This window comes from Suillus paluster, assembly GCF_016628075.1.
Source record: "Suillus paluster strain FC165 chromosome Unknown EDB91scaffold_74, whole genome shotgun sequence".
In the NCBI taxonomy this organism is placed as follows: Eukaryota; Fungi; Basidiomycota; class Agaricomycetes; order Boletales; family Suillaceae; genus Suillus; species Suillus paluster.
In genome coordinates, this window is record NW_024537634.1 from 1,377 (window position 1) to 25,299 (window position 23,923).

General features: G+C 46.0%; 6 protein-coding genes across 6 annotated transcripts; 3 read left to right on the plus strand and 3 right to left on the minus strand.

The window, feature by feature from the left end:
* Positions 1-2,552: 2,552 nt before the first annotated feature.
* On the minus strand, positions 2,553-3,149 carry EDB91DRAFT_1158157 (uncharacterized protein; the record flags this gene model as incomplete). Its single annotated transcript, XM_041319696.1, has 2 exons — positions 2,660-3,149; positions 2,553-2,609 (listed from the first exon to the last, which is right to left on the minus strand). Coding segments are annotated over exons 1-2 (420 nt in total), but the record flags the coding sequence as incomplete, so codon positions are not given.
* A 2,479-nt stretch (positions 3,150-5,628) lies between these two features.
* EDB91DRAFT_1085577 (uncharacterized protein) lies at positions 5,629-6,677 on the minus strand (the record flags this gene model as incomplete). Its single annotated transcript, XM_041315912.1, has 5 exons — positions 5,629-5,664; positions 5,716-5,974; positions 6,125-6,189; positions 6,242-6,570; positions 6,650-6,677. 5 exons carry the CDS (start codon positions 6,675-6,677, stop codon positions 5,629-5,631), a joined length of 717 nt encoding a protein of 238 aa, XP_041172812.1.
* Positions 6,678-9,498: 2,821 nt separating this feature from the next.
* Positions 9,499-10,967, plus strand: EDB91DRAFT_1252814 (outer membrane protein Iml2/Tetratricopeptide repeat protein 39; the record flags this gene model as incomplete). The annotated part of the gene is made up of 7 exons (XM_041323563.1): positions 9,499-9,516; positions 9,577-9,610; positions 9,670-9,776; positions 9,842-9,894; positions 9,954-10,453; positions 10,529-10,669; positions 10,837-10,967. The coding sequence occupies 7 exons, from the start codon at positions 9,499-9,501 to the stop codon at positions 10,965-10,967; spliced, it is 984 nt and encodes a 327-aa protein (XP_041172813.1).
* Positions 10,968-18,303: 7,336 nt separating this feature from the next.
* EDB91DRAFT_1252818 (uncharacterized protein) lies at positions 18,304-18,732 on the minus strand (the record flags this gene model as incomplete). The annotated part of the gene is made up of 2 exons (XM_041323564.1): positions 18,304-18,427; positions 18,485-18,732. The coding sequence occupies 2 exons, from the start codon at positions 18,730-18,732 to the stop codon at positions 18,304-18,306; spliced, it is 372 nt and encodes a 123-aa protein (XP_041172814.1).
* A 1,389-nt stretch (positions 18,733-20,121) lies between these two features.
* On the plus strand, positions 20,122-20,614 carry EDB91DRAFT_1239155 (uncharacterized protein; the record flags this gene model as incomplete). Its single annotated transcript, XM_041321817.1, has 3 exons — positions 20,122-20,181; positions 20,234-20,448; positions 20,497-20,614. 3 exons carry the CDS (start codon positions 20,122-20,124, stop codon positions 20,612-20,614), a joined length of 393 nt encoding a protein of 130 aa, XP_041172815.1.
* A 1,040-nt stretch (positions 20,615-21,654) lies between these two features.
* EDB91DRAFT_1085580 (uncharacterized protein) lies at positions 21,655-23,259 on the plus strand (the record flags this gene model as incomplete). Its single annotated transcript, XM_041315913.1, has 6 exons — positions 21,655-21,718; positions 21,848-22,145; positions 22,199-22,270; positions 22,521-22,698; positions 22,833-22,844; positions 22,975-23,259. 6 exons carry the CDS (start codon positions 21,655-21,657, stop codon positions 23,257-23,259), a joined length of 909 nt encoding a protein of 302 aa, XP_041172816.1.
* Between the last annotated feature and the right edge of the window lie 664 nt (positions 23,260-23,923).

The window sequence follows — 23,923 nt, forward strand, 5'->3', positions numbered from 1 at the left end:
TGTTCCCCTTCACTCTCCTTCCCCCATCGCCCTCTAACACCATCACCATCACCACCACCACCACCTCCTCCCACCCCAAACAACCCGCCACAGCACTTGGCTATTACGCGCGTGTTGCCCAGGCTCAGAGTCAGTATTTGAATTTGCACCGTATTTCGTGGTGGGAGAGTGCTGTGGCATGTTTGCGGCTTTGGAGGTGCATTTCCGGTTTTTGTTGGTGGGGTGGGGTCTTTCGTGGTCATGGGGCATCGGAGCTAGATATATGCGCGTCATTCAAACGCTGATGGATTGATGTTGTACAGAGTAGCGGAGGCGACAGTGAGTTGTGTCCTCCCTTTTTCGTATTCCCTTGCTTACGATTCTCTTGATCTTACTTCTCAATCCCTCACCACCACTCACTCGCGATTCTCTCCTCCCATATCTGACGCAACTAGTGGTTCAAAGCAATATATGCAGGGCATGTATCGGTGGTTCATAGCCATCCAGTGCATCTGTGTTTTTTGTGTGTTTTCGTTCTTTGGGGATTAGCGTGATCAGGCCCTTCACTGCTTCTGATGGATGTGATGTATCGTTGGTGCTGATAGTGGTACGTTTTTCCAAAATCTCGCTTTGAGAGATAGTAGGGCGCTGTTCATCTCAAGGATCATATTCCTGAAGCTTCAGGATCGCCTTTTTGTACGTTCTTGGTTGATTATTTGGTCCCGCCTTCCTGTGTTTCTTCGAATCATATCTGCTTCACCCGCCATCTCTTCTATATGCACATTGCATTCCTCCAGGACCCTGAGCTCGAGCTTGACAACAAGTGCCCTTTTCACCAGAGGATGCGCCCGCACACCCGGAGCGCGCGATCCACACTGTTTTTCAGTACAGATCGAACTTTGAGTTGGATCATTATATCGTGCACTATGCGCATAAGTGGCTTTCATTCTTTTTTGATTGTTATGAGAGTCAAAGTTCGTGCTTTCACGATGGTTATTTATGATATCAATACTTCCTCTCGACTCCCTTTCCATCCAGTACGCTTCCTTATTGACTCTTTTGCTTCCCTCGTAGACTTTGAGTGCAAAAGACTATTAGCCCGATCAGGCGACAAGGATGGCTCGAGGACGTAGTTTGATCTTGTGATGCCAGAAAAGTCGCTCGAGGTGAATGCTGTGGGACGAAAGGTACGTTGACACCTATACCCTGCTTTATTCGTCAGATACTGGTCAGATTATAGCCGCGATTTCGAAGATCTATACATGCCAGTCTTGACGCTATCGAAGTACTGACACTGGGTGAAGTGCCAGTCAAGAGCCCTCCCGGCGATATAAGGAGGTAATTAGTCACCCCGGGAACAAGAACGGTCATCATACTAGCTTAACTGACTGACTTTTGCACAATACGCTGATCCAAGCCGATGGCTTATGTCTGCGTTCGGTGAAGGATTGCAGTGCTCGCACGTGAACCCGATGTCAAGTACTGTCCCCAGCAAATATGAAACATCTAATGCAAGGCACGAGAATGTCTTCGCTGGGCTAGGGTCGCTAACGTTTGGCAGACATTTGAATTAGGAGGCTTTGCATCAGCATGACGATCGGTATATTGCCATTGTCATTGTCTGTTGTTTGAGTTAAGCAGACGTAAGAAGGACGATGGGAGTAACCCATCAATTCCAGCCTGGAGGCAAGGGGCTGAATCATCACATCTGCAAACACCTGTCCATCTCTTCAAGGTCGCCGCCGGTCGTCGAGGATATGGCAACATGGTTGCAGCAGGGTTGAGCGCGATACTCAACTCAACTTGCCCGATGGCTTCACTTTGGTGCCGGCGGCTTCCCTATACAAGGTGAGATCACAGTGCGGTGCACCTTGCACATACCTATTTCAAAGATATGTTCTTGATTGGTGGTTGGATAATTGAGGACGTGGGATGCTTGCAAAGAAACGGGACCAACTTGCCCAGACATGCTTTGCGAGAAAGCACGGCAGATGGCGTGATGGACATCTCAGAGGTATTTTCCGAGAACGGCCAGTGAAGAAACAGAGGCATGTGGGTTGGCTCGATTAGGAGGACTACCAAACGTGATGCTGATGTGTCGATTAAGAAACTGCGGATATATTGTGAGAAAACAAAGACTTGGGCGCTTGATCTGCACAGCAAGCTGTGAAGCGAACACGAGGATGAAGACGCACCTGCGCAGGACTTGAACATCAACCTCCCTCTAGCTCTACCGAGCATTGAACAAAATGTTCGCTCCTCTTCAGCTCTCATTTGTTCTGCACCCGTTTGCTCTGTATACAAATCAAGTATTTCTGAGTGAGTAATGGCGTTCGTTTGGTGAGCAAGAGCTGAGATTGTCCCGCAAGAGAAATCAGCGACAAAGCCTCCCAAAAAGATGCAGAGTCTTAGATAGACTCGAAGCGAGAGCAGTTGAATTTGTGATGATCTAAGCTATGGCGCAAATTCAGAAAGGAGGAAATCTGGGCACATGGAGAAGGCACTGCCGCTCCGCGCGGAGAAGCGAGGAAGGGGAAGAGTCTTCTTCAGTAGCGCATAGACCCTCGGATAAGGATGTCGCTTGGCAGCTTCCTGAAGTCCAGTAGGCAGTCGAAAGTTGACGCTGTCTTCTTCATGCTATGGTGAGACATGGCCTGAGCTAATGCTGCGGAGCACATACCTGATTCGCACGAGAAACAGATGTTCAAGAATCCAAGGAGTGCTGGTGCGTTCCTGCTTGATGATTGAGTCATTGAGGTATCGATACTGGTAAATGGTTGTCAACCGAGAGATGTCTGAAGAGATACGGGAACTGCTTGCTGAGATGATTTGCGAGACACGTGCTATAGAAGACAACGCGATGGAGTCGGATAGACGTCTCCGAGTCTCAGAGATATTTCTTGCTGGCGATGGACATGAGGGCGGGTGAAGAACGATAGAAATGCGGGCTCGCTTGATAACAGGACTGCCAGATGTGATGCTGAGATGTCGATATCGATGAAGAAAGTGGTTGTCAGACAACGTGACTCTTGCGCTTGATCGGCACAGCAAGCTGCAAGAGGATAAAGCAAGAAAGACGCACATGTACAGGACTTGAACAGCAACCTCCCTCTAGCTCTAGCGAGGATCAAACAATAAATCCATTCCTTTTGAGCTTTCATTCGTCCTGGGCGGGTGTGTTCTGTGTAAAACCAAGTACCTCTGAGTGATTGATGGCGTTCGTTTGGTGGGCAAGAGCTGAAATTGTCCCGCTCCTATTAGGTGAAGTCCAAAATCATGTCTTCACGAGGCCCTGCAAAGCAAGAAAGATCAGCGAGAAAGCCTCTCAAAAAGATGCAAGGACACACCAGCTTGGTTTCTGGCGTCCTACGGCTGCCCGATAACCGGCGGATTATCACCTGTTCATTCGACGACACACTTCGAGTCTGGGACTTGGAGAGCGGTATGCAGGTCGGGAAGGCCTGGATGGACGAAGGAAGTGGACTTGTGATTACCATAGCACTTTCGCCAGACGGCAAGACAGTAGCAAGTGGGAGTGGGGACGGTACAGTGAGATTGTGGGAAATTGACACAGGCAAGGTCATCAAAAAATTGACGGGGCACACAAAGCAAGTGTGGTCTGTGTGCTGGAGTCCAGATGGAGGGCGAGTGGTGAGCGGGTGTAAAGGTGGGACATTCAGAGTATGGGACGTCGAGAGCGGAAAGATAATCCTGGGACCAATCGAGGGAGTGAAAAACGACTGGGCGTGCAAGGTTTACTACTCACCCGATGGTACGATGATTGCGACGGGCGGGGACAAGCTGAGAGTCTGGGATGCCAACACAGGCCAATTGCTCAAAACACTCCACTTCGCAGTTTTCTGTCTGGCATGGATCTCGGACGGAAAGACACTTATCGTCGGGTCATACCGCGATAGTTGCTATCAAATCAGGAAATTTAACACCGCCACCTGGACCGAAACCGCTGTTCTGGAGGGACACGGTCATGTCCGGGATATTTCACTGTCTCCAAATGAACGCATCCTCGCAAGCGTATCACATGACCAGACAGCGCAACTATGGGACCTAGAAACCAATCAGCCCATCGGACAACCCTTCTACCATGAAGACTGGGTGAACTGTGCAACCTTTTCTGTGGATGGAAGGTTGCTCATCACCGGCTGCTACACCAAGGACATATACAAATGGGATGTCTCTGTTATTGTCAAGGAAGCTGGCCTCGGTCATCTTCTATCAGACAATGTAAGCTTGTGTGCATTTCATCCTCAATCACACTGACAATGGGTCATCCTTTCAGGTGGTATGTCGCATCAGGTCTCTTCAACAGCCTTTCTCACTCATCTTCATTCATCGCAGAATACAGTCAAAAAGCCATTTAACATTAATGTATGCTATGTGCCTCTTGACCTTTTTCATGACCTTGAATATCTACATACTAGGCTGATGCTGCACGGCCACGACCTTCGCAAATCGACAGTGCTCGTCCGAGTCGACTACCCCCCGGATTTTTTAATGATGCACGTGATCTCCCTCTGTAATCTCACGTCCCCTTTGACCATTATCTTATTAGTTCTCTACCTCCCGAGGACGAAATGCCACCACCACACCAAATCAACACACACTCCTCGGTCGCTTACCTTCCCTCTGGCGCCGGCGCTCCAATTCACGCGGAGCAACTGAACACGACACCCCGTCCAGATCCCACCCTCATAGCTGGGCTAAAAACATCATGTCCAGCAGACAACACAGACAAGATGGATCAAACATCCAGTTGCGAGAGCTACCGGTAGTTGACGTCCCGTGCACCGCTGGGAAGCGTGTACGCTTTTTCCCACCTCTATTCTTCTTATCACTGACACATTTTCACGCAGAGGGACTATCATGCAAGAGGGAAGAAAGCAGCCAGCTCCTCTCGACCTTCCAAGATCCATGTCATGCAGAAACCTACTGGCGGAGCAACCCAGAGCACACCCCCACCATCCTCATCACAGCAAGCCACGACAACAGCTGCAATTCCTACGGTCTCCACTACTGCGGCAGCGACTGGAACCTCACACGTTGATATCACCATACGCGGGGCTGGATGCTGGACGCAGTTCTGGCTCTGGATTGGTTGTATCTCTGTCGAAAATAATCAACTATAGGGCAGAAACATCTTCGTGTACCATTGTCATTTTCTTTCGTCTCATCTATAGCGATCTATAGCTCTTCTACCCTCCACCATTGTATTGTATTCCCTACTTACTCTGCTACGCTTGTCGTTCCTTTTCTATTGCCTTATGTCGGTCGAACTCGGTTCCACTTCGTACTTGTAGAAGCTGATGGCTTAGGCTCTTTGTAGAGGAATGGTACTCCTCACAGTATTGTGCCGCTGTTCTTTGTCATGTAGTAAGCTGACACTCTCTCATTCAGTCAGTAATAGGACTCAATAGTACACTTGAGATGGTTATTATGATACTACGCTTCATTGATAGAGCCCCAGAAGTGTTTCATTACACAGATAAGTATGCAGAGATAGGGTCCCTCAATGAGGACAAACTCATAATGTTTACTCCACTTGCTTCTCTTGGATCCCAGAATCCCCCCAGTGGTCACCAATCCTCATTGATTGTTCCCACCCGCTTCAACATGGCAGAGGAAAGGGGAACTTTACCCCCTGGAGGGGGGTGGGAATTCCGCAACATACTGGCAAATTATCTTGAGAAATGAGTGGCTGAGAAGCAAGAGAAGACTTACATTGAAGATGACACGACCATCCCACACGACCTTGCCGGTCTCTGGCTTCACCCAGGTGGTCACAAACTTCCAACCCTGGGTCCCATCCTCCTCAATGTGGCAGAGGAGGCAGGTGACTTTACTGCCCTTGGGAGGGATTGGGAAACCTGTAGAGTACTGGTGAATAATATTGAAAAGAGGGGAGTTCAGAGATAAAATAGGACTTGCCTTGAGGATAGGATGGTTGTCCCAAACCACCTCCATACGTTCTTTCTCATACCTGAACACCTGCAGGAGAGAGAACTGATCAGTGTGATATCGAAGATCAGAGGGAAACAGCCTACATTTTCTGGTTGTGGCTGGTTTAAGGAGAGTATTGGGACCTGCAAGTAAAGTCTATCAGACCGGATCCACGAACAAGATAAAAAACCTGACATTCCAAAGGTTGCAATTGTTGCAGGTGGGCTGTCCACGGTTCATCATGACTTTTCTGCCCTGCACATGCAGAAATGTGAATTGACACAGATGCAAAACAGGAAGAGCATACCTGTGGGACTTGAATGACTTCCTCACATTCAAAGCATACTTGGTTGTTTCCTTTCATCTTAAAGACAAAATATCTTGGAGATGATGATGACTTGATAATTCCAACGGCTTGAAAGTTTGAGTGATGAGAGAAGAAACATGGTGGCTGATATATGAGATGAAAAGGTACAAGTGTAGTGAGGAGATGTGGAAGGTAGGAGCATGAAGGCCTAACCATGGGTGGAAGAATGACAAGAGTGAGGGTGACAAGTGTAAGTCCAAGCAAAAACAATGTGTCATAGAACGTGCCAGAGATGTGGCTGCATTTGAGATGATCAGGTGTGGAACTCCCTACAACAACATAACTGAGACATAACGCAAGAGAAGGTGGAAATAATGCTCACCTGTATTTCTGCTCCACAGTACTTACTTTCTGTGTAGCAGACAAACATTTCCATGTGGCAGGTGGGTTAGGGTAACCAATGAAACATGGAGCAAATTGACTCGTCGAGCTCAATACTGCAGCTCTTTGTTGATACAGCAGCTATCTGAGAATACTACTTGCCTTTTTGCAAGTTCTTTAGTTTCTTGTATCACGGTAGCACAAAATGGTGTACTTGACAAAGTTAGTACCCCTCCTCTTTGACAGAGGCCTGGAAGTGCCTCATTATGCCAAACCAACTTTATTTATTATAGCCATATGAAACAGATTAGGTTGTTGTTCGTCACAAACATATTGATGCTGCTTTCCTCCTCACTCAACTATAAGTATTTCTTGACAAAGACAATGGAATATGACCACTTGCATGGATGATCATGATGTTGCACTGATGATATCCTGCTGCCTGCAAGAGATCCCTCAACCAATTTCAAGATAATGCATGTATCCAGCACTTATGAATTTTGAAGACAGAATAATAGATATCCAAGACATTTTTAGTTTAAGTGATAGCAGCCAAGCTTTTGATGGAAGTTTCAATGACTGGTTCAGAGTCTTCCTTGTATGGTTTGCTCTCCCAACTCTAGTGCAAATGTGTTCCTAAATCTGATATTGTTGTTCTCATTGTCATTGTCGTTGTTGTTGCTAACATTGACCTTGTTGAGTTACTCATGTGTTCATATCTGTTAAACAGGTTTCAGATTACCTGCGCCCTGATAGACACCCATACAGCAAGTGTAACTTCACCCACACCACCATGTCTACCGGCTTGGATGCATGAAAGCGAACATTTTTATGAGCAGAACGACTGTCATATCCTGTACCTCCAGACCTGGAATTCTGGATGCTCCCCTATGAAAGTTCCAGTTCTTCATCCTATTCTCCGCCCGGTGCTTCGCTTTCATCTCTGGACTCACTCCTATCTCATTTTAGAATTCTGCTTTTCAGCTACCGGTTATGTCTTTCTGCTTTGCTTACTGATCTGTCTGTTTGTACTTCATTTCCGACTTCACTGCTTTGATCTGTTATACTCTTACTAATAGACTTTCCATATGCTTTGGACATAGCCTTTACTTTGCTAACTGATTTACTTACATGATACTGTTAAGGTTGTGCTTAAGGGAAAGGTAACTCAAAGGGCTTTGGCTTCAGCTTGTGCGCTGCACCCCTTACCTGAGTACATGCCCTTAATTTCTGAGAGGCAGAGGGGAAGTCCAACGGAAGTCCAGGTAAGTCCGGAGTAGAAGCGGAACAGAGTTAGACTACCCTAAGGTAGAGCCAGAGATATAGTCCTAAGGATTAATCCCTAAGACTCGGAGGTGGACAAGAGATCAGACTCAAGTCCAGAGAAGCAGGAATGAGCAGAACTAAGATGATATTTGAACTGAGGAGGTACTGGAGCATTACAGGAGTTTATATACTGTAGGTATCATGTGAGTAAATCAGTTAGCAAAGTAAAAGCTATGGCCGAAGCATGTGGAAAGTCTATTAGTAAGAGTATAATGGATCAAAGGAGTGAAGTCAGAAATGAAGTACGAATGGACAGGTCAGTAAGCAAAGTGGTGTGGGTACAACAAGTGCGGCAGAGGGAAATCGATCTACTACAAAGTTGGGTCTTTGCTGCCTGCTGCCTCACTTGAGAACAAGCACGTTCGACCCTAAAGGGGATTGCTACTGGGGAGTGCTAATCTCTGTCTAAGCGACCCTAATCAACCCTACTGCAGGTAGGATGAGGATCTGCAAAAATGCAGAACAAGAGGAACAAGTGGAACTCGTGTGGAACAAGCGGAACCCGAGCGGAACTCAAGCAGAATGGAAAGGAATGAAACGGAACTCAAACGGATAAAGCGCGGAACGTACTGATTCGTTGGAACTCGCAGGTGAAGTCGAAGGAAGTATATCACGAGGTTAGATTGATAGTGGGCATAAGTCAAAGTGGTCCTCTAGTAAGGTGAAGGGAAAGTGGGAAGGTAAAAGATGGGATTCGATAAAAATACCCCCAAGCCCTGAGTACCACTACTTAAAGGGAAGATTATTTTCAAGGTACACTGAGGTGCAGGTACTAAGTTCTCAGGAAGCGGAAGTGAAGGCAGGCAGTGCACATGGGCGCAATACTCCGGAATAGGGGTCCGTGCCATAAGGGCATGTGTCAGTGTGATCCGGATAACATTAGGAACAATGGGAAGAGAGATACAGCGTACCAATGGACCTGGAAGGATGGGGACAGAACATGCGAAGGTTGTCCAATGATGCACGGGAATATCGGATAGTGCGGGCGGGTTCTGAAGGATGTGTGGGAATGCGGAACCCATCGGATGATGCGCGGGAAACGCGGAATGTGCGGAATATGTGGAACTGATGTGAGACGATGCGGAAAGGACGGGGTTTTACACCTACAGTGGGGGAATTCCCCACAGCGGAAAGGTATACATCTGGTAGCCAGAAAGCAATTATTCTAACAGGAGATAGGTGTGAGTCTGGAGATGAAAGCGGAGCGCCAGGTGGACAATAGGATGGAAACCTGGACTTTCATAGGGGAGAATCCGGACTTCTGGATCTGGAGGTATGGGAAATAGTGCCGGAGAAAATAGGGGTAGTGTCAGAGGAGCAGAATAGAGTTAGGTGGAGGTAGCAGGGCTAGTCCTGCTGAGATGCACTTTGTGCATTATCAGAGAAGGAGGGATGGAATGGACAGGGAAACAGGGGGTTGGACTAGCGGTAGGGACGACCCACAAAAGTATTTCTGTTTTCATCACTCCCACTCCTGAGGCTGAGATTAGAGCAGGCAATGATTGTACTTTGCAACTGGATACGGGCTCATTCAATGTGTGAAGGGTCTCATGTCCTTCGAGGATAAGGTCCATCAACACCCATATATTCTGATTTGTCCCTGATTTAATTTACTCCTTGTTGTTCAGGATCTGCTGGCTGCTATCAACCACACCAAGCATGGTACAACATCGCTTCAGCACACCACAAATGCCCTGCCAGTTTTGCAGGTCATCTTGCAGGGTACATTGTTCCCTCCCTCAGCACAAGTGGGACAGAATGGATTGCTGGTATGATGCCTGTAGAACAACATGCAGAAGTCGTGTATGCAGAGAGTCTTTATCAGAAGGTGGGTGGTTGGTTTCTACTGGCAATGGGATGTGTTTGGGGCGAATGGGACTGATGCTGTTTCAGAGTCTTCTTGGTATTGTTTATTCCAGCAACTGGCTTGTGTTCATCAGAGAGGTGTATGTGCTCCATTCTTCCTTCCACTTCTCTTACTAACACATACCACTGTCCCACCCAGACTCAACATGTGCACCACAATCTCTATCTACTGTCAGCTCAGAAAATGGATTGAGACTGTTGACGCCACATATGCCACTGCACACCCAGAGCTACTTGCTGCCATCTCACCACCCAACTCGACACCAGCAGGCTCAGAGACAGACACTGAGGACAGACACTCACAGTCAAGTGCCACAAGCTTTGCAAGTGCCAACTCTTCCTTTGCCACCCCTTCCATGTCCAGTTTCCCCAATCACACCTCTACACAACAACTCACCACCGACCCTCCATCCACCCCATCTCCCTCACATCCATATCTCCCTGACCCATCCATAGATATGCATTTCCGCACTGGAGTATACCTTGGCCTTGGCATGTTGCACCTTGTGCTAAGCATGATGCCTGGGAAGTTGCTAGTGCTGGTTGATTTGTTTGGGTATAAAGGCGATAGTAAGCTTGGGCTGGAATTGTTAGAGTGGGCTGGTGGGTGGGGTAATGGGAGTCGTGTGGTGGACAAGGGTGAGTGGTTCGAGTCCATTCTGTTGTCTTCAAGTTGAAAATTCGTGGGCGCTATGCTTACATGTATTCATACAGAAACGGAAGGTGTCCAACACCCAATCTGCGACAAGTCCCTGCTGATCTTCCACCTTGTACTTTCAGCGTTTATGTTTGAGGGTGTGGATGTGTGTAAGGCTGCGAGAGTGCTGGAGTGGAATTTGAAGCGGTATCACAATGGTGTGTGTATGTGTGGTGTTAGCATTATGTGATCTGATGTCTCCTTTGTCCCTTTCCTCTTCTGCTCCTCTTTGCTCTCTTTCCCCTTTTGCTGCCAAATGTCCCTTGACTCCTGATATCCCATGGCTCTCCAAAACCCCCTTCACTCCTCATTCTTCCACCTACAGGCATCTTCTTCCTCTTTGGTGCCAGCAGACTCGCACTCGTCCGTTCACAACCCACCAAAGTGCTTGACTATTATACATGTGCGGCACAGGCTCAGAGCCAGTATTGGAATTTACATCATATTTCGTGGTAGGAGAGTGCAGTAGCGTGTTTGGGGCTTTGGAGGTGAGTGTTTTTTTTTTGGTGTTTTCTATGTGGGGAATGGGATTTGGTTGGTGGTGATGAAGGGAGGGAGGGTGCATGCACTGATGGTGAATGCTGTGTGTTGGAGTGTCAGATGTGACATGGAGCTCGGTTTTCAAGGATGCAGTGACTGAAGGACTGTTATAGTGGATGCAAAAAATGATGCTTCTAAGCAGTTCTTGCACCACTATGCGAGAGGATGGAATGGAATTTGCGAGAAGGCATTGGGGGAACATGGATCTATAGGAATGATACCCCTCACAATCATGTACCTCCTCCCGCACTGCCGGTGTAGGGAGTATCCCTACGCTAGGCTCGTATCCACTGTTTTTCTGTCCATCTGACGTCCATCCGCATCCTATCCATTCCATCCGATACTCATCTGCTTTTCAGATGACATGCGGATACCTTCGGATCTCCTCCTATAGCTCCCGCATCTGCTGCATCCATCCTGTCCACATCCATTCTACCTCATTGGTACGTACTCACATGCATTTTCCTTGAAAATACTCACTTCATGTAACTTCCTCCCACTTTTCCTGCACCCTACCAGAAGATCGCTTTGACCTATACCCACTATCCATCCAACCTTTAATGTACTTCCTTCAACTTTGATTTGCATCCCGTCCGATCTGCAAGTGCCATCCGCTCCATCTGATGAATCCGTACATTTCGCATCCTATCCGTTTCATCCGCTTTTGTGGATCTTTCATCCTATAGGGTCGCTTTAGACAGAGACTAGTGTTTCCCCAGTAGCAATCCCCTCAAGGGTCGAATGCACTTGTTCCCAAGCGAGGCAGCAGGCAGCAAAGACCCAACTGTGTAGTAGATTGAGTTCTCTCCACTGCACTTGTTGTACCCACACCGGTCATGGGGGTTCTAATAGTATATAAAGCCCTTCATTACATAGATGAGTACATACTAGAGAGATAAGGTCATTCAATGGTGAAGATGAAGGTATGATGCCTACTCCACTTTCTTCCCTAAATCCGCACACGTGGTCACAAACCCCCATTGCTTTGCCCCATATGTGTCGATATGATGGAGGTAATGAGTGACCTTACCCCCTGGAGGGGGAAGCGGGAAATTTGCAGGATACTGGTGAATAATATTGAGAAGAGAGTGGTTGAGAGATAAGATGGGACTTACATCAAGAATGGGTCGACCATCCCACATGACCTCGCTAGTCTCTGATTCCACCCGCATGGACACAAACTTCTATTGGAGTCTATACTGTCATATTCATACATTAAATAGACTGTAATTATCAGTAAATTGCCATACATTAATCATTGTCATTATCACTTACAGGCAAGTAATGTATGAGGATGAGGATCCCTGCAGATCCCTGTTTTGATGACCAGCCGGTCATATATCACTGATGTATTACTCTTGTTACCCCCAAACAGGACACAGCTGGTCATATATTACTGATGTATTACTCTTGTTACCCTCAAAAATAGGACAGGTTATATTTGGTACAGTACATATTACCTTTTTGTACCTGTCACATAGGTCTCTGTAGCTTACTTCAGCTTCCTTCCTGTGCCTTTCATACCTTACACTTTCTGCTTCTTTCAAAGTAGGTAATAGAAGGGATATAGTATGGCTGTCATGCTTGGGCCAAATATATAACTTGAAGTCAATTGACGACTAAGTCCCCCTTGTTTTTTGCCAACTCCAGCCATCACGTGACATTCAATAAATTTTTACCAAGTCCCGCCACCACCGGTTGTTTTCACCAAGTCCAAACGAGGACATGTAGGATATGGCCAGTCTGTGTGAAGTCTGCACAGACTCTGCGCCAAAAGTTTGGGGGACACGTCTAGGATAGTAGGCAACATCTGGACTCTGCCAGCACCTGATCAGGAAATTCTGGGCTGTCAGTACTTCAGTATCAGCCGCCATGTCATCACTGGCTGTCTATGCCTCCTCTAACACCTTCTGTTGTGCGAAACCTCTCGGATGAGATCCAGTGGCGCTAAACCTGCAAGGGGTGTTCAAAGCGTGGCCTTCAGCACTAGCCCAGCAAGGAGCTTGCCTGCACTAAGTCTGAGTAAGGGTTGAGGCCCTTTACTTGTGTAGAGTTGTTTTGGAGTTTCTTAAGGATATGATCCAAAAGATGGAGTTCAACTCAAGAGTATCATCTCAAGAGAAGATGGTTCTTTGTACAGAGGGAGTTCTCTTTAGATAAGAGAAGTTCAGACCCAATGACAAATATCAGATGAGAACTGAGTAGATTCAAGTTAGAGAATCTGTCTACAAGAGAAGTGATATATATATGTAAAGTGAGATACCAGTTGAGTGGTAAGGGTACAGGGTAAGTGGATGTATTACTGAAGCAGCGGTAAGGGTTGAGGGTGTGTGTGAGTCATAGGTAAGAAAGGGTAAGAAGTACCGGTTGAATGGTAAGGGCAAAGGGCATGGGGAATCCCCATCAATGAGAGAACTGATACAGTGGGTAGGGCATAGGGTTCAGAAGAAGCCGTGGCTTCTGTGATCTAGGGGTAGAAGTGAGAGCTTCTCGCATTTCAGAACAACAAGATCAAAAAAAGAAAAGAGATAGAAATAGAATTGTAACCATGGTCTAGGTCTAGATGAGTCTGAAGAATGAAACGATGCACAACATTCATGTTACTGTAACACCTTCAACACTATCTGGCATTCCCTGCAACTGAATCACATGTACTGTACATATATCTTTGCTGCAGTACCACAATAGAAACTAGTGCATCAATCACTCCTCAAGCTCACCTGTTTCCGAGTCATGTGACCGATGCACGATCATTCTGAAGTCTCCTCACCATCCTCGTACTTTTCTAGGATTGTAGTATTGAGTAATGGGCATGTATTGTGACATTCTCTCAATTTAAATTGCCACACTGAGATTGATAGGGCTACAACAACAAGTGACAAGGGAAAATAATGTTAAGAAACGACCAGTCTGATAGATGCATCCGCAGGTATGGCGTGAAGAAGTCAAGAGGCACGTGTATCACAAGATGGGCTCAGAGAGTGGCAGGGACAAGTCAAACACATTGCTTTCTAATGATTGTTATTAATCACAGTACTGATATATCACTTACTTTGCGGGTGCTCCATGGGTAAGAGACTTTGGCCACTTCTTCGATGTTGAATTTTCTTTCCTGATGTTCCCACTCCTGATGGAGTTGGCAACCTCATTGCGGATTGACTCCTTGTGCTCTTGTTTTGATCGTCTGAGCACAAGGGACTCATGTTGTCAAGCTCCTTTTGTCGCAGCAGGTTCTGCTGAAGGTCCCACTGAGAGTTCTACAGGCTGCATAAGATTTGGAGGTGGCTGGACAATAGAAAGTTTAGGCACAAGGTGCATGAGAGGCTGCTCGACAGTAGGAAGTGCAGGCGATGGAGATGCAGGATGGACCAGTTTGATGACAGGAAGTGCAGGTGTCTTGGATGTGATATGTTCCACTGGCACCATGGAAACAGGTGTTGCCATTGGTGTCTTGATGACAGGAGGTGCAGACAACGTAGAAGTAGGATCAACCGACTTGACAATAGAAAGTGCAGGTGTCTCAGATGCAATATGTGCTGCTGGCGCCACGGAAACAGGAGTTATCGCTGGCATCTTGATGACAGGAGGTGCAGATGATGTAGATGTAGAATTGACTGGCTCGACAATAGGAAGTGCAGGCGTCTCAGACACAATATGTTCTGCTGGCGCCATGGAAATGGGAGTTACTACTGGCATCTTGGATGTGAGATCTTTGGTTTCTGGTGTTTTGGACACAAGAGCTATTGCTGACACCACAGAAGTGGGGAGTGGTGCTGGTGTCTCGGATGTGAGAGTTGCTGCTGGTGTCACGGATGGGTGAAGTGAGAGGCTGCTGGTAGGTATGACTGGCTGGTTAAAAGGCAGACCTGGCCAATTTGGACCCAATGGCACATTAAACAAGTCTGTCAACTCCAAACTGGATGAGGGATGTGCTGTGGGAGGTGTGTATCCCTCTGGCATGGGAAGGATGGGTCCATCATGGAACAAGGCAGAATCAAATAACTCCAAGCTGGGCAATTTTGCTGTGGGAGGTGTATATCCCTCTGGCATGGGAAGGATGGGTCCATCATTCTGAAACAACAGTGCCGGACCAGAGATTGCAAGAGTAGAGAAGACGTCATATGGCTGGTCATTGAATGGAAGGAGTGATGTATCACTGGTTGTGATGAAGTCAATCGGTATTAAGGTGGTGTCTTCGAAAGATCGAGGAGTGGGATTAGAGGGTCCTGGACTCAGAGTTCCCTTCCCCACTGCATCAGCTGCATAGAACAATCAATTGTCATGTATTACAAGTTGTGAACTTGGTACTCATGAAAGGCATGCTTTGTGAAATCTGCACATGGCCTCATAATGTGTTCATTAAAATCAGAGTAAGCAAGATTGAATGTGTTTCCCATCGCTGTTCACCCCACATGAAAACTCTCAACCTGAATTTTTCCACCCATTCCTGGAGAAGGCCTGCCCATCAACACAGAAAAGGCCCAGCCTGTCTGTTTTGCCAGTCCAGCAAATATATCAGCTAGAACATTGGGTAATTTTTCGATATTCCTGGAAGATGGTAAGTTCTGCGAGTCAACTCACAATGCATAGATGTGACTTACTCAGTGAAAGAAATGACATTGTCCTCGCTTGAACTCTTCTTGCGGTTTTTGCTCCACTGCTTGACGAAATCGGCTACCTCTGCCTTGATCTCAGGGGTCTCATTTGTGAATAGAGCACGTGTGTGCTTCTTTATGAGAGATAGCCTGAGTGTCTTAGGTAACGCCTGCTTCACATCACCTCCAACAGTGCTAGTGTCGTCATCCTCTTTGTGTGATGTCATCGGACTCAGGCCAACCTCCCGTTTGAGTACCTTCATCTCTGCATCCACAACAGGTTTGATACATGTCTTGTAGTATAACTTGGGGTAAGCCTCAGCAGGCTGTAATGTGTGTGTTCCTTTGAGGCTCAATTGACTTGCCAACATTTTCTCAACAGTACTCGTAGTCTGCGCTTTCAGCTTGCACTTGGCACTGTAATTGCCATACACGTTATGGAAGCAATGCACTAATTGGTAAAGCTCAAACAGTTAGTATTTAAATCCATGCTCATGTTTATCTTTGGCACATACTTTCTTGCATGCTTCCACCATACTCATGTTGACGACTTTTTGTTCTGGTGTGAGATCTATGTCGAGGGGGACATTGGGAAAGAGGTGCACCCTCTCCGGCCATCTGGTGTGATAGTCTTCAAAAAAAGGAGCCCAGAATGGAGTATAATCTTCTACTGCCTGGCACTCGAGGTATTGTTCTCGATACTCCTCCATCATTTTAACTTGCTCAGCGGTGAACTTGGAGCAAGGAGCCATTCTAAAGTGTATTCTTTTTTTAAAAACAATAGATGTGATGAATTTGTCTCATACCTTGGTTATCTATCGACTGTTCATGCAGGACAAAATAAGGGTGAGGTGTCTAGCAATGTATGAGCCTGGCAAGAGACGTGTCTAGTAATGTATGACCCTTGCAAGAGACACAGACAGTCATCAACACACAAAGGAAGTATCAATCTCACTAGATTGAATCCTAAGGTTAGAGATCTGAGATCACATATTGATGGGCGTGAAGCCTAAGTACTGTAAAAATATGGTTAATATTAGCCTGTGTCACGACAGAAATGGTATCTGGTATGGGCGAATCATGAAGATGGTAGAAGAAGCAATCCTGGCATGCACTTATGTGTCCCAATGCAACAATCAGTTGCACCCAGGGTCAGCGTCGACTCAGCAACTCGAACAAGCAAAGGAAATTCTATGAAATTTGGAGTTCAACACCATAAATTCACATCAGTCACATGCTATTACCATGACTGAAATAACAAATCCGCCTGATCATACATGACAGCCAGTTCAGCAACACCAGAGAGACTGTGAATGAAAACTTCCTCCAATGCACTCAGGAGATGAGGAACCTTCTTGCTTATGACCTCAGCTTGCACCAGCTTTGGTCCCACACCGTGGAACTGCAGGATTCCAGCCTCCTCAATATGAGTATCTTTCTCAAGTCTTTGAAGTTTACTGATGGAAGAGGAAATGTCTTCGATATTGATCATATTGTTGGTGTGCCCCAGTAACGTGAGGCTGATGGTATCAAGGTAGTCATATATCACTACATCCAGGCCACCAAGAAAAGTAATAAGATGACTCTCGATACATGAGGTCGGTGAGATATATCTAGAACAAAATTCAACTAATTGTCTGTGGAAAACAAGAGAGAACACATTACCGTTGTCTCTTTTGGGGGCCATTTGGTAGCCCCATGTTTGCATCATTCTTGAGAGGATATTTGGAGGTTGATATCTCAGCATTGATGCCTTCCGAGTCACCATTGACCTGGTCTTGTGACCTGGTGCATGATATTGAACTCAAAAAAATAATTATTGAGAGCGTTCAACTTACCTGCATTTACGTCAATGATAACGCTCTTTGTTTTTGAGGCAGAACTCTTCATGGTTCCTGGAACAGTGGAACCACAGTAAGAGCAACATAATGAGATGATGTGCGTGGACTCGGACACTGTAGATATCACGTACCTTTGATAATAATTGAGTCTGTACACACGAGCGGCTTCTGCCTGCTCCTTGAGACTGTGATACAAATGAGGTTGCCCCATGAAGTTGTGTTAGGTTCTATGTGTGAGTTAAGTGAAACTTGGTCAATACCGTGACATGCACGCGAAGTTCATTTGGCATGCACACCAGGCAAATTAATGCAAGTTTTATGCACCAGTTACTATGAAATCCCTGCAACTAACTGCTTGCTGCTTGGTGTCATTCAGTCAAGTACTTCTTAGGTGCTTTAGCACTTTCCCTGAAGTATAATCATTTGTGTTCACTGACTATCACCTTCGCAAATATACAAAACTCAATATTAATACAAGTTTTATGTAGTGCCACATGCACACTTTCAACTACAAAATAGACAACTAACCATTCACTACTTTGTGCTTTTCTATCATAGAAGTACTTCAAAGCCCTTTGCCACCAATCATGTTTTAATAACAATGGACACTCGCCAAAAACACTCAGCTATCCTCAAGATCAGTGAGAAATTTCTCCTTGCATTCATGTTTCAGTCTGCTGCACACAACACACGCGATGATCATCATAAACACAACATCAAGAGAACTGTCAATGGATCAGTTCACAACGCAACACTAGATAGACACTGAGATACTAGAGACACTGACTAAATACAATACAAGATAGCCCAACCCATTTACACCTGCACAGCAGTGCCAGCATCAATCGCAGCTATGAGAGCCTCAATGCCCTGATCAATATTCTCCACACTACCAAAAATGGTGCGGCTCACACCCAAGACCTTGAGACCAACATTGCCCCTGCTGGAGAGCAGATAAGTCAAGGTCATTACCAAAACAAACTTGATTAAAGCATACCATCCCAAGAACACACTGATCTTATGGCCCCTTGTGACATAGTACAGAGGCTGTGCAGCATCACTGGACAATGGGACATTGAAGTATACGCACTTGTAAGCGTTGAGCATACAACCTTCTGCAATTGCATCATACACATCATCATCATCATCCACAACAGTCACAACAGAAGGAAGAGCAGTCACAACAGAAGCCATGGGAGCAGCTGCAGGAGGGATAGACGAGCTTGTGTTGGGAACAGCTGCCATGGTGAGGGATGAGCTTAGGTCAGACACGAACTTAGCATCTGCCAGCTCAGCATCATCGCTCAACGAAGAACAGGTTTGCAAATCAATGGCATGTGCAGCACAGGCTCCTCCACGAGGTTCTACATATGCACATTAGTAATCTTTGTAAGGGAAATGATTCTAAGGGAGCTTACCGGTGATATCAGAGAGAAGGTTAGTTGCTAGAACTGCACGATTATAATGCAGGTCATTGTGTAGGGTAGTTGAACAGATGAGAAAGTGATATATGAGTGATGTATGAGACGGACAGATAAACAAAAACTCGCCTTTTATCCCATCAAGGGCAAACTTCAATGCTTGTTCCCTGCATGGTCATTGGTGGACAAGAGGAGGATCCAACTTCGAAAATGTTGACTTCCATTGAGAATCTTGGTAATGGCAATGTGTTGGGTGGTTGAATAGGTGTGAAAAGCAATGCATGAGTGATGTATGAGACGAACAGATAGCCAAAAACTCACCGTCTATCCCGTCAAGGCCAGACTTCAATAGTTGCTCCAATAGTTGCTCCCTATGTGGTCATCAGTGAACCGGTGGAGGATCAAATTACATTGTAGGCCAGACTTCCCTCCATGGTTGTTGATATGGGTGGACTAGTGGATCAAATTTCGAAATTCAAAGTCTGAGAATCTTTGTTGATGGTTGTTTATCCATAACGGATCGAGCCATTTGCGCAAATGGTAAACCGGAATATTGCCCTTCCAGTTTGCATGGTACTGTGAATGCAAGCAACTCCAGTTCTATTCAAGGCTTTTGGGCATATTAGCGACTTCTTTGCTCATCGCCCATGTGTTAGGTGGGGTGAAAAATATGAATCCATACAATGTTTGTTTGATAACTGGCCTGTCATAGTGGGCTGACCAAGCAAGAAAGCCAAGTTCTCGCGCTATGTTGACGTGAATGAGACTTGTCCTGCACCTGAGTACGACCGTTTTCATTCCTATGGGATACAGCACGATGGCGACTTGTCTGTTGACACTACGTATATACTTTCTCAACCTACTGATGAAGTACCAATCATTCATCACCCCTCGTCTACTGTTTTACCGAGTATTGATGATTGGAATGAAGTCGAATATCAAGACCCTGAGCCTCAGGGACGGGAATCAGAACACATACCAAAGAAAAAAAGGACTGGTGCGGTATGTGTTTTGATACTTAGGATGATGAAGCGCTCACTCCAATATTTTGAAGGATAATCCTCTGTTACAATGGTTGCACGAATGCTCTGCTTTCTTGGACGAGATCATCCATCTTGAAGGCCGTGGTAATGAGGGGACACTTTTGAATTACCATTGTGGTACCAATAATGCAATCCATCTTTACTGTTGTAGAGATTGTTTTGGGGTCGAAATGGTCTGCCAGACATGTGTTATCTGCCGTCACTTAAGCAATCCACTTCACCATATAGATGTATGTATTCTTCATTGTTATTTTCCTTATTTGTTTATCGCAATCTTACTAGATGTGGAATGGCAAATTCTTTGAGAGTGTAACATTAAAAACTCTCGGATTGCGTGTGCAGCTGGGCCATATGCCTGGTGAGTGCTGCTACAATGCTCAGCCAGTGTCTTGCAATGAATTTACAGTAATTGATGCGCATGGCATCCATAATGTCACAGTAGACTTCTGCGGATGCGAAATGGCAGAGATCCGCTACAAGCAGCTTCTACGAGTTTGGTGGTTTCCAGCTACTACAACCGACCCTTGAATAGCGGCAACCTTCAGTATCCTGGAATTATTTCATTTGCTCTCCTTCAAATTGAAAGTATCTGCATACAAATTTTACCATAGTTTAGCAAGGCAGTCAGACAACACAGGAACCTCACCGATCAAGGTACAGTGACATGTGAAACTCCCTCCATTAAATTCGATTGATTTGCCCTTTTAGGATCGTTATTTGGAGTTCCTGTGAATGATGCAAGAATGGTGTCACATAACGCAACTTATGTGTGCTGATCATGGCCATGATCCCAACGGTATTTAAGCAACACCAGATGGGGGTGTGTTGTACCATGCCCAGCATGTCCACATCCAGGAATCAATATTCCTGATGGATGGGAGGATTCACCACCTGACATTAGGTAAGTAACACATCCTACATATGCTTGCCACAGTGCTGAGTTTTACAGGTGGCAGTATGCATTATTCCTTGCCATTGATGCTGACTTTCGGCTCAAGTGCAAGGCTATATCTAGTGATGATGGCAACCCAAGTCTTAATTCAGGATGGGCTTATTTCATTGAAGAGCATGCTTACAAGAAGTTTTTGTCTGAATGAAGCACAGAATGGCAAGAAGTACGTATCCTATTCGTCCTGTTTGGTAGCATGATCTGATGGTTTGGGGTAGAGAAGCACCTGTGTCAGTCACAACGTGGTGAATACTGCGGACACAAAGGCATCCCGAGGACTTGCAGTGATGGGTATTGGGTCTGTTGTCTGTGCGCACCACGAGATGAGGCTTCCCAATAGTGTAGGCAACCTCCAGAAGGGAGAAAAGTAGGAGGTCATATACTTTTTGAGACTCTATGATACTAACTACTAGACAGATATATAAACATGGATTACCTTGTCTTTTCAGTCCTTGTCAGCTTCGGCCTTGCTGTATTCAACTTGTCCTATGACATCGCCTGTCAGTGGCATAAGAGACTCTGGTCTTGCAATAGCACAATGCCACAGTGACTACAATTCAACCGTGAAAATAAGACAGTTCGCTTTTTTGTTCCCAAATTCCACCTCAAAGCCCATATCCAGTCTTGCCAAATGACATTCTCATTCAATTTCTCCAAATGGGTGGTCAGATGCACGGAGAGGCACCCAAACGTGGTTGGGCGGATATTTATTGGGTTGCAATGAGTACGAGGGAGATGGGGCCTGGTAACTGTCATGACACGCTACACACTCAATGATCACTTCAGTGATTGGAACTTGAAGAAGACAATGATGTTGGGTATGTTGATTCATTATCGTCTGTTGTATTTCATTGACATATTTTTAATAGGGCGTACTTTACTGCGCAAACTCAAGGAAGCTGCTGTGGCTGCTTGAGCCCATCATGAAGAACTCACTGAACTTGAAGATGCAATCAACACGTCAACATTAGCACTGTGGCATGCGGATGTAGAGGCATGGGAGGAAGACCATACCAAGTCAAACCCCTTCAAAAGTCAAGTCATTCATGCATCGGTTTCTTGGTTTCTATCCTTCAATACTGATGAACTGTTTGCCGTGGTTCTAGCAATGACTCAAGCTATGGTTTGCTTGGAATTTGCAGAACGTGAAAGACATGACCTGCAAGATGGAATTGACTTGTTCCTTCATGCTGAGATTTCACCCAGCGTGCTCATAGTAAATGGACTCGAACTTGAAGACCAGCAGTACGTCTTGGGAACTCATTTGTTTTTATTTGTTGCTAAATGATTTATTGCAGGTGGTGCCTATGTGCAGACAGGAAAACACCAAGCCAAAATCCTTCCGATAACCAAAAAGCCAAAATTCAAATGTGTTCAAATGCGCTGCAGTGCAAACTTGATGCCTAGGTTCAAGTTCAAACACTGTATATGCCTGCAGTCGCTTCCCTTCGCCTTTGCACCCAGCATGATGACAGCCCCCAAGACAAAATACCTGAGGACTTCATTCTTCTCCTTCCATCACAGCTCAATGCCACAACTCCCTGTGATCCCTTACTGCGCCAAATCGAGTGGCAGCTTAGATATGCCCAGGTTGATGATGCTCTAAACAATGTTTGTCAGAATATCCACCTGCACGCCCATCTCAATACCTTCAAAACTCTGCACATCTGTAGCCAGTGGGCAAGTACCCGTGCACGCAGTGCTCTTGACCTCGCAGAGGCAAAAAAAATGTGCCAGCCAACTCAAATATGAGGCTGCTCGTGTGGTGCTTGATAACCTTGGGGATCATCTAGGTATGGTAGGCTGGAGGGATATATTTCGGCCATTAAACGTGTCGGATATGAGACCTATGGTCTGCAGGGCAATAGGAGGGGAGATGCAACATCCTGTGGATATGGAAGGTGCCTAGTGTTTTGCACAATAATGATGCAGGTCTTCAAGATTGTAAGTTGCTCCTTGTGTGATCCTTGGCATTTGTCTCATTGTGACACTGTCAGGTTTACATATTGAATGGTGTAAGGCCAGAGCATGAGCATCCCAATGGTCCGAAGAGTTCTCTTTGCTTATTGAGGAGATGCAAAGAGTACTGGCATTTTTCCGCTGGGAAATGACTCAATGGAATGAATGGGGTACTGCATGGTCATTTACTAAGGATGCTGACCGCGAGGGGAGCGTTGCTTATGCACAGTGCCAAGTATCAGTTCAGGAGGGTCTGGTAATGTGTTTCTCAATGCTTTGGAGGGGTACTCTCTCCGCTGTGATCTCCGAGCTTGATCCGGTCCCTGAAATCAACAACAAAATGGCCGATGATCAAACACCATCATTGGAAGGTCCTCCTTTACAGGGTGATGATGAGTAATATTACATTATATTACTTGATGTGTAATCAACAATGGATCTGATGTGCCTTCTGATGTCTTCGAAGAAGTTAGCGAGTGCCTGTGTGATAAGAGGGAGGTTAATGGATAAAGGGCCCTAATGTATGACTCGAAGCACTGGGGGGAGAAGGGCTTTAATGTATGACCCGAAGTACTGGGGGGAGAAGGGCTTTAATGTATGACCCAAAGTACTGGGCCTTGTTATGATAATGATTCATGTATGAGACTTTTTGCTGTGCTACAGTATATAATGTATTACTACTACAAGAACAGGTGTCTATTGCTTCGTCCCATCTGCCTCGATGTTGTGGAGGTAACGGGTGATTCTGCCCCTCTCCGGGGGATTGGGAAGTTCGCAGGGTACTGGCGCAAAATTATATTGATTAGAGAGCAGCTGAGGGATAAAACGAGACTGATATTGAGGGTGAGACGGCCGCCCCACACGACCTTGTTGGGTCCGCTGTTGTTCTTGACCACCTGCTGGAGAGAGAGCACAAATCAGCATGATATGAAGACAGAAGGGAAACACATCGGATGCACCGGTTGCGCATTCCTAACGATGGGAATGGGCCTCTGCAGGTAAGGTCTAAATCAGTGTGATATCAAGAGAAACAACCAACATTTAACAATTCGCATGTGAGGCAC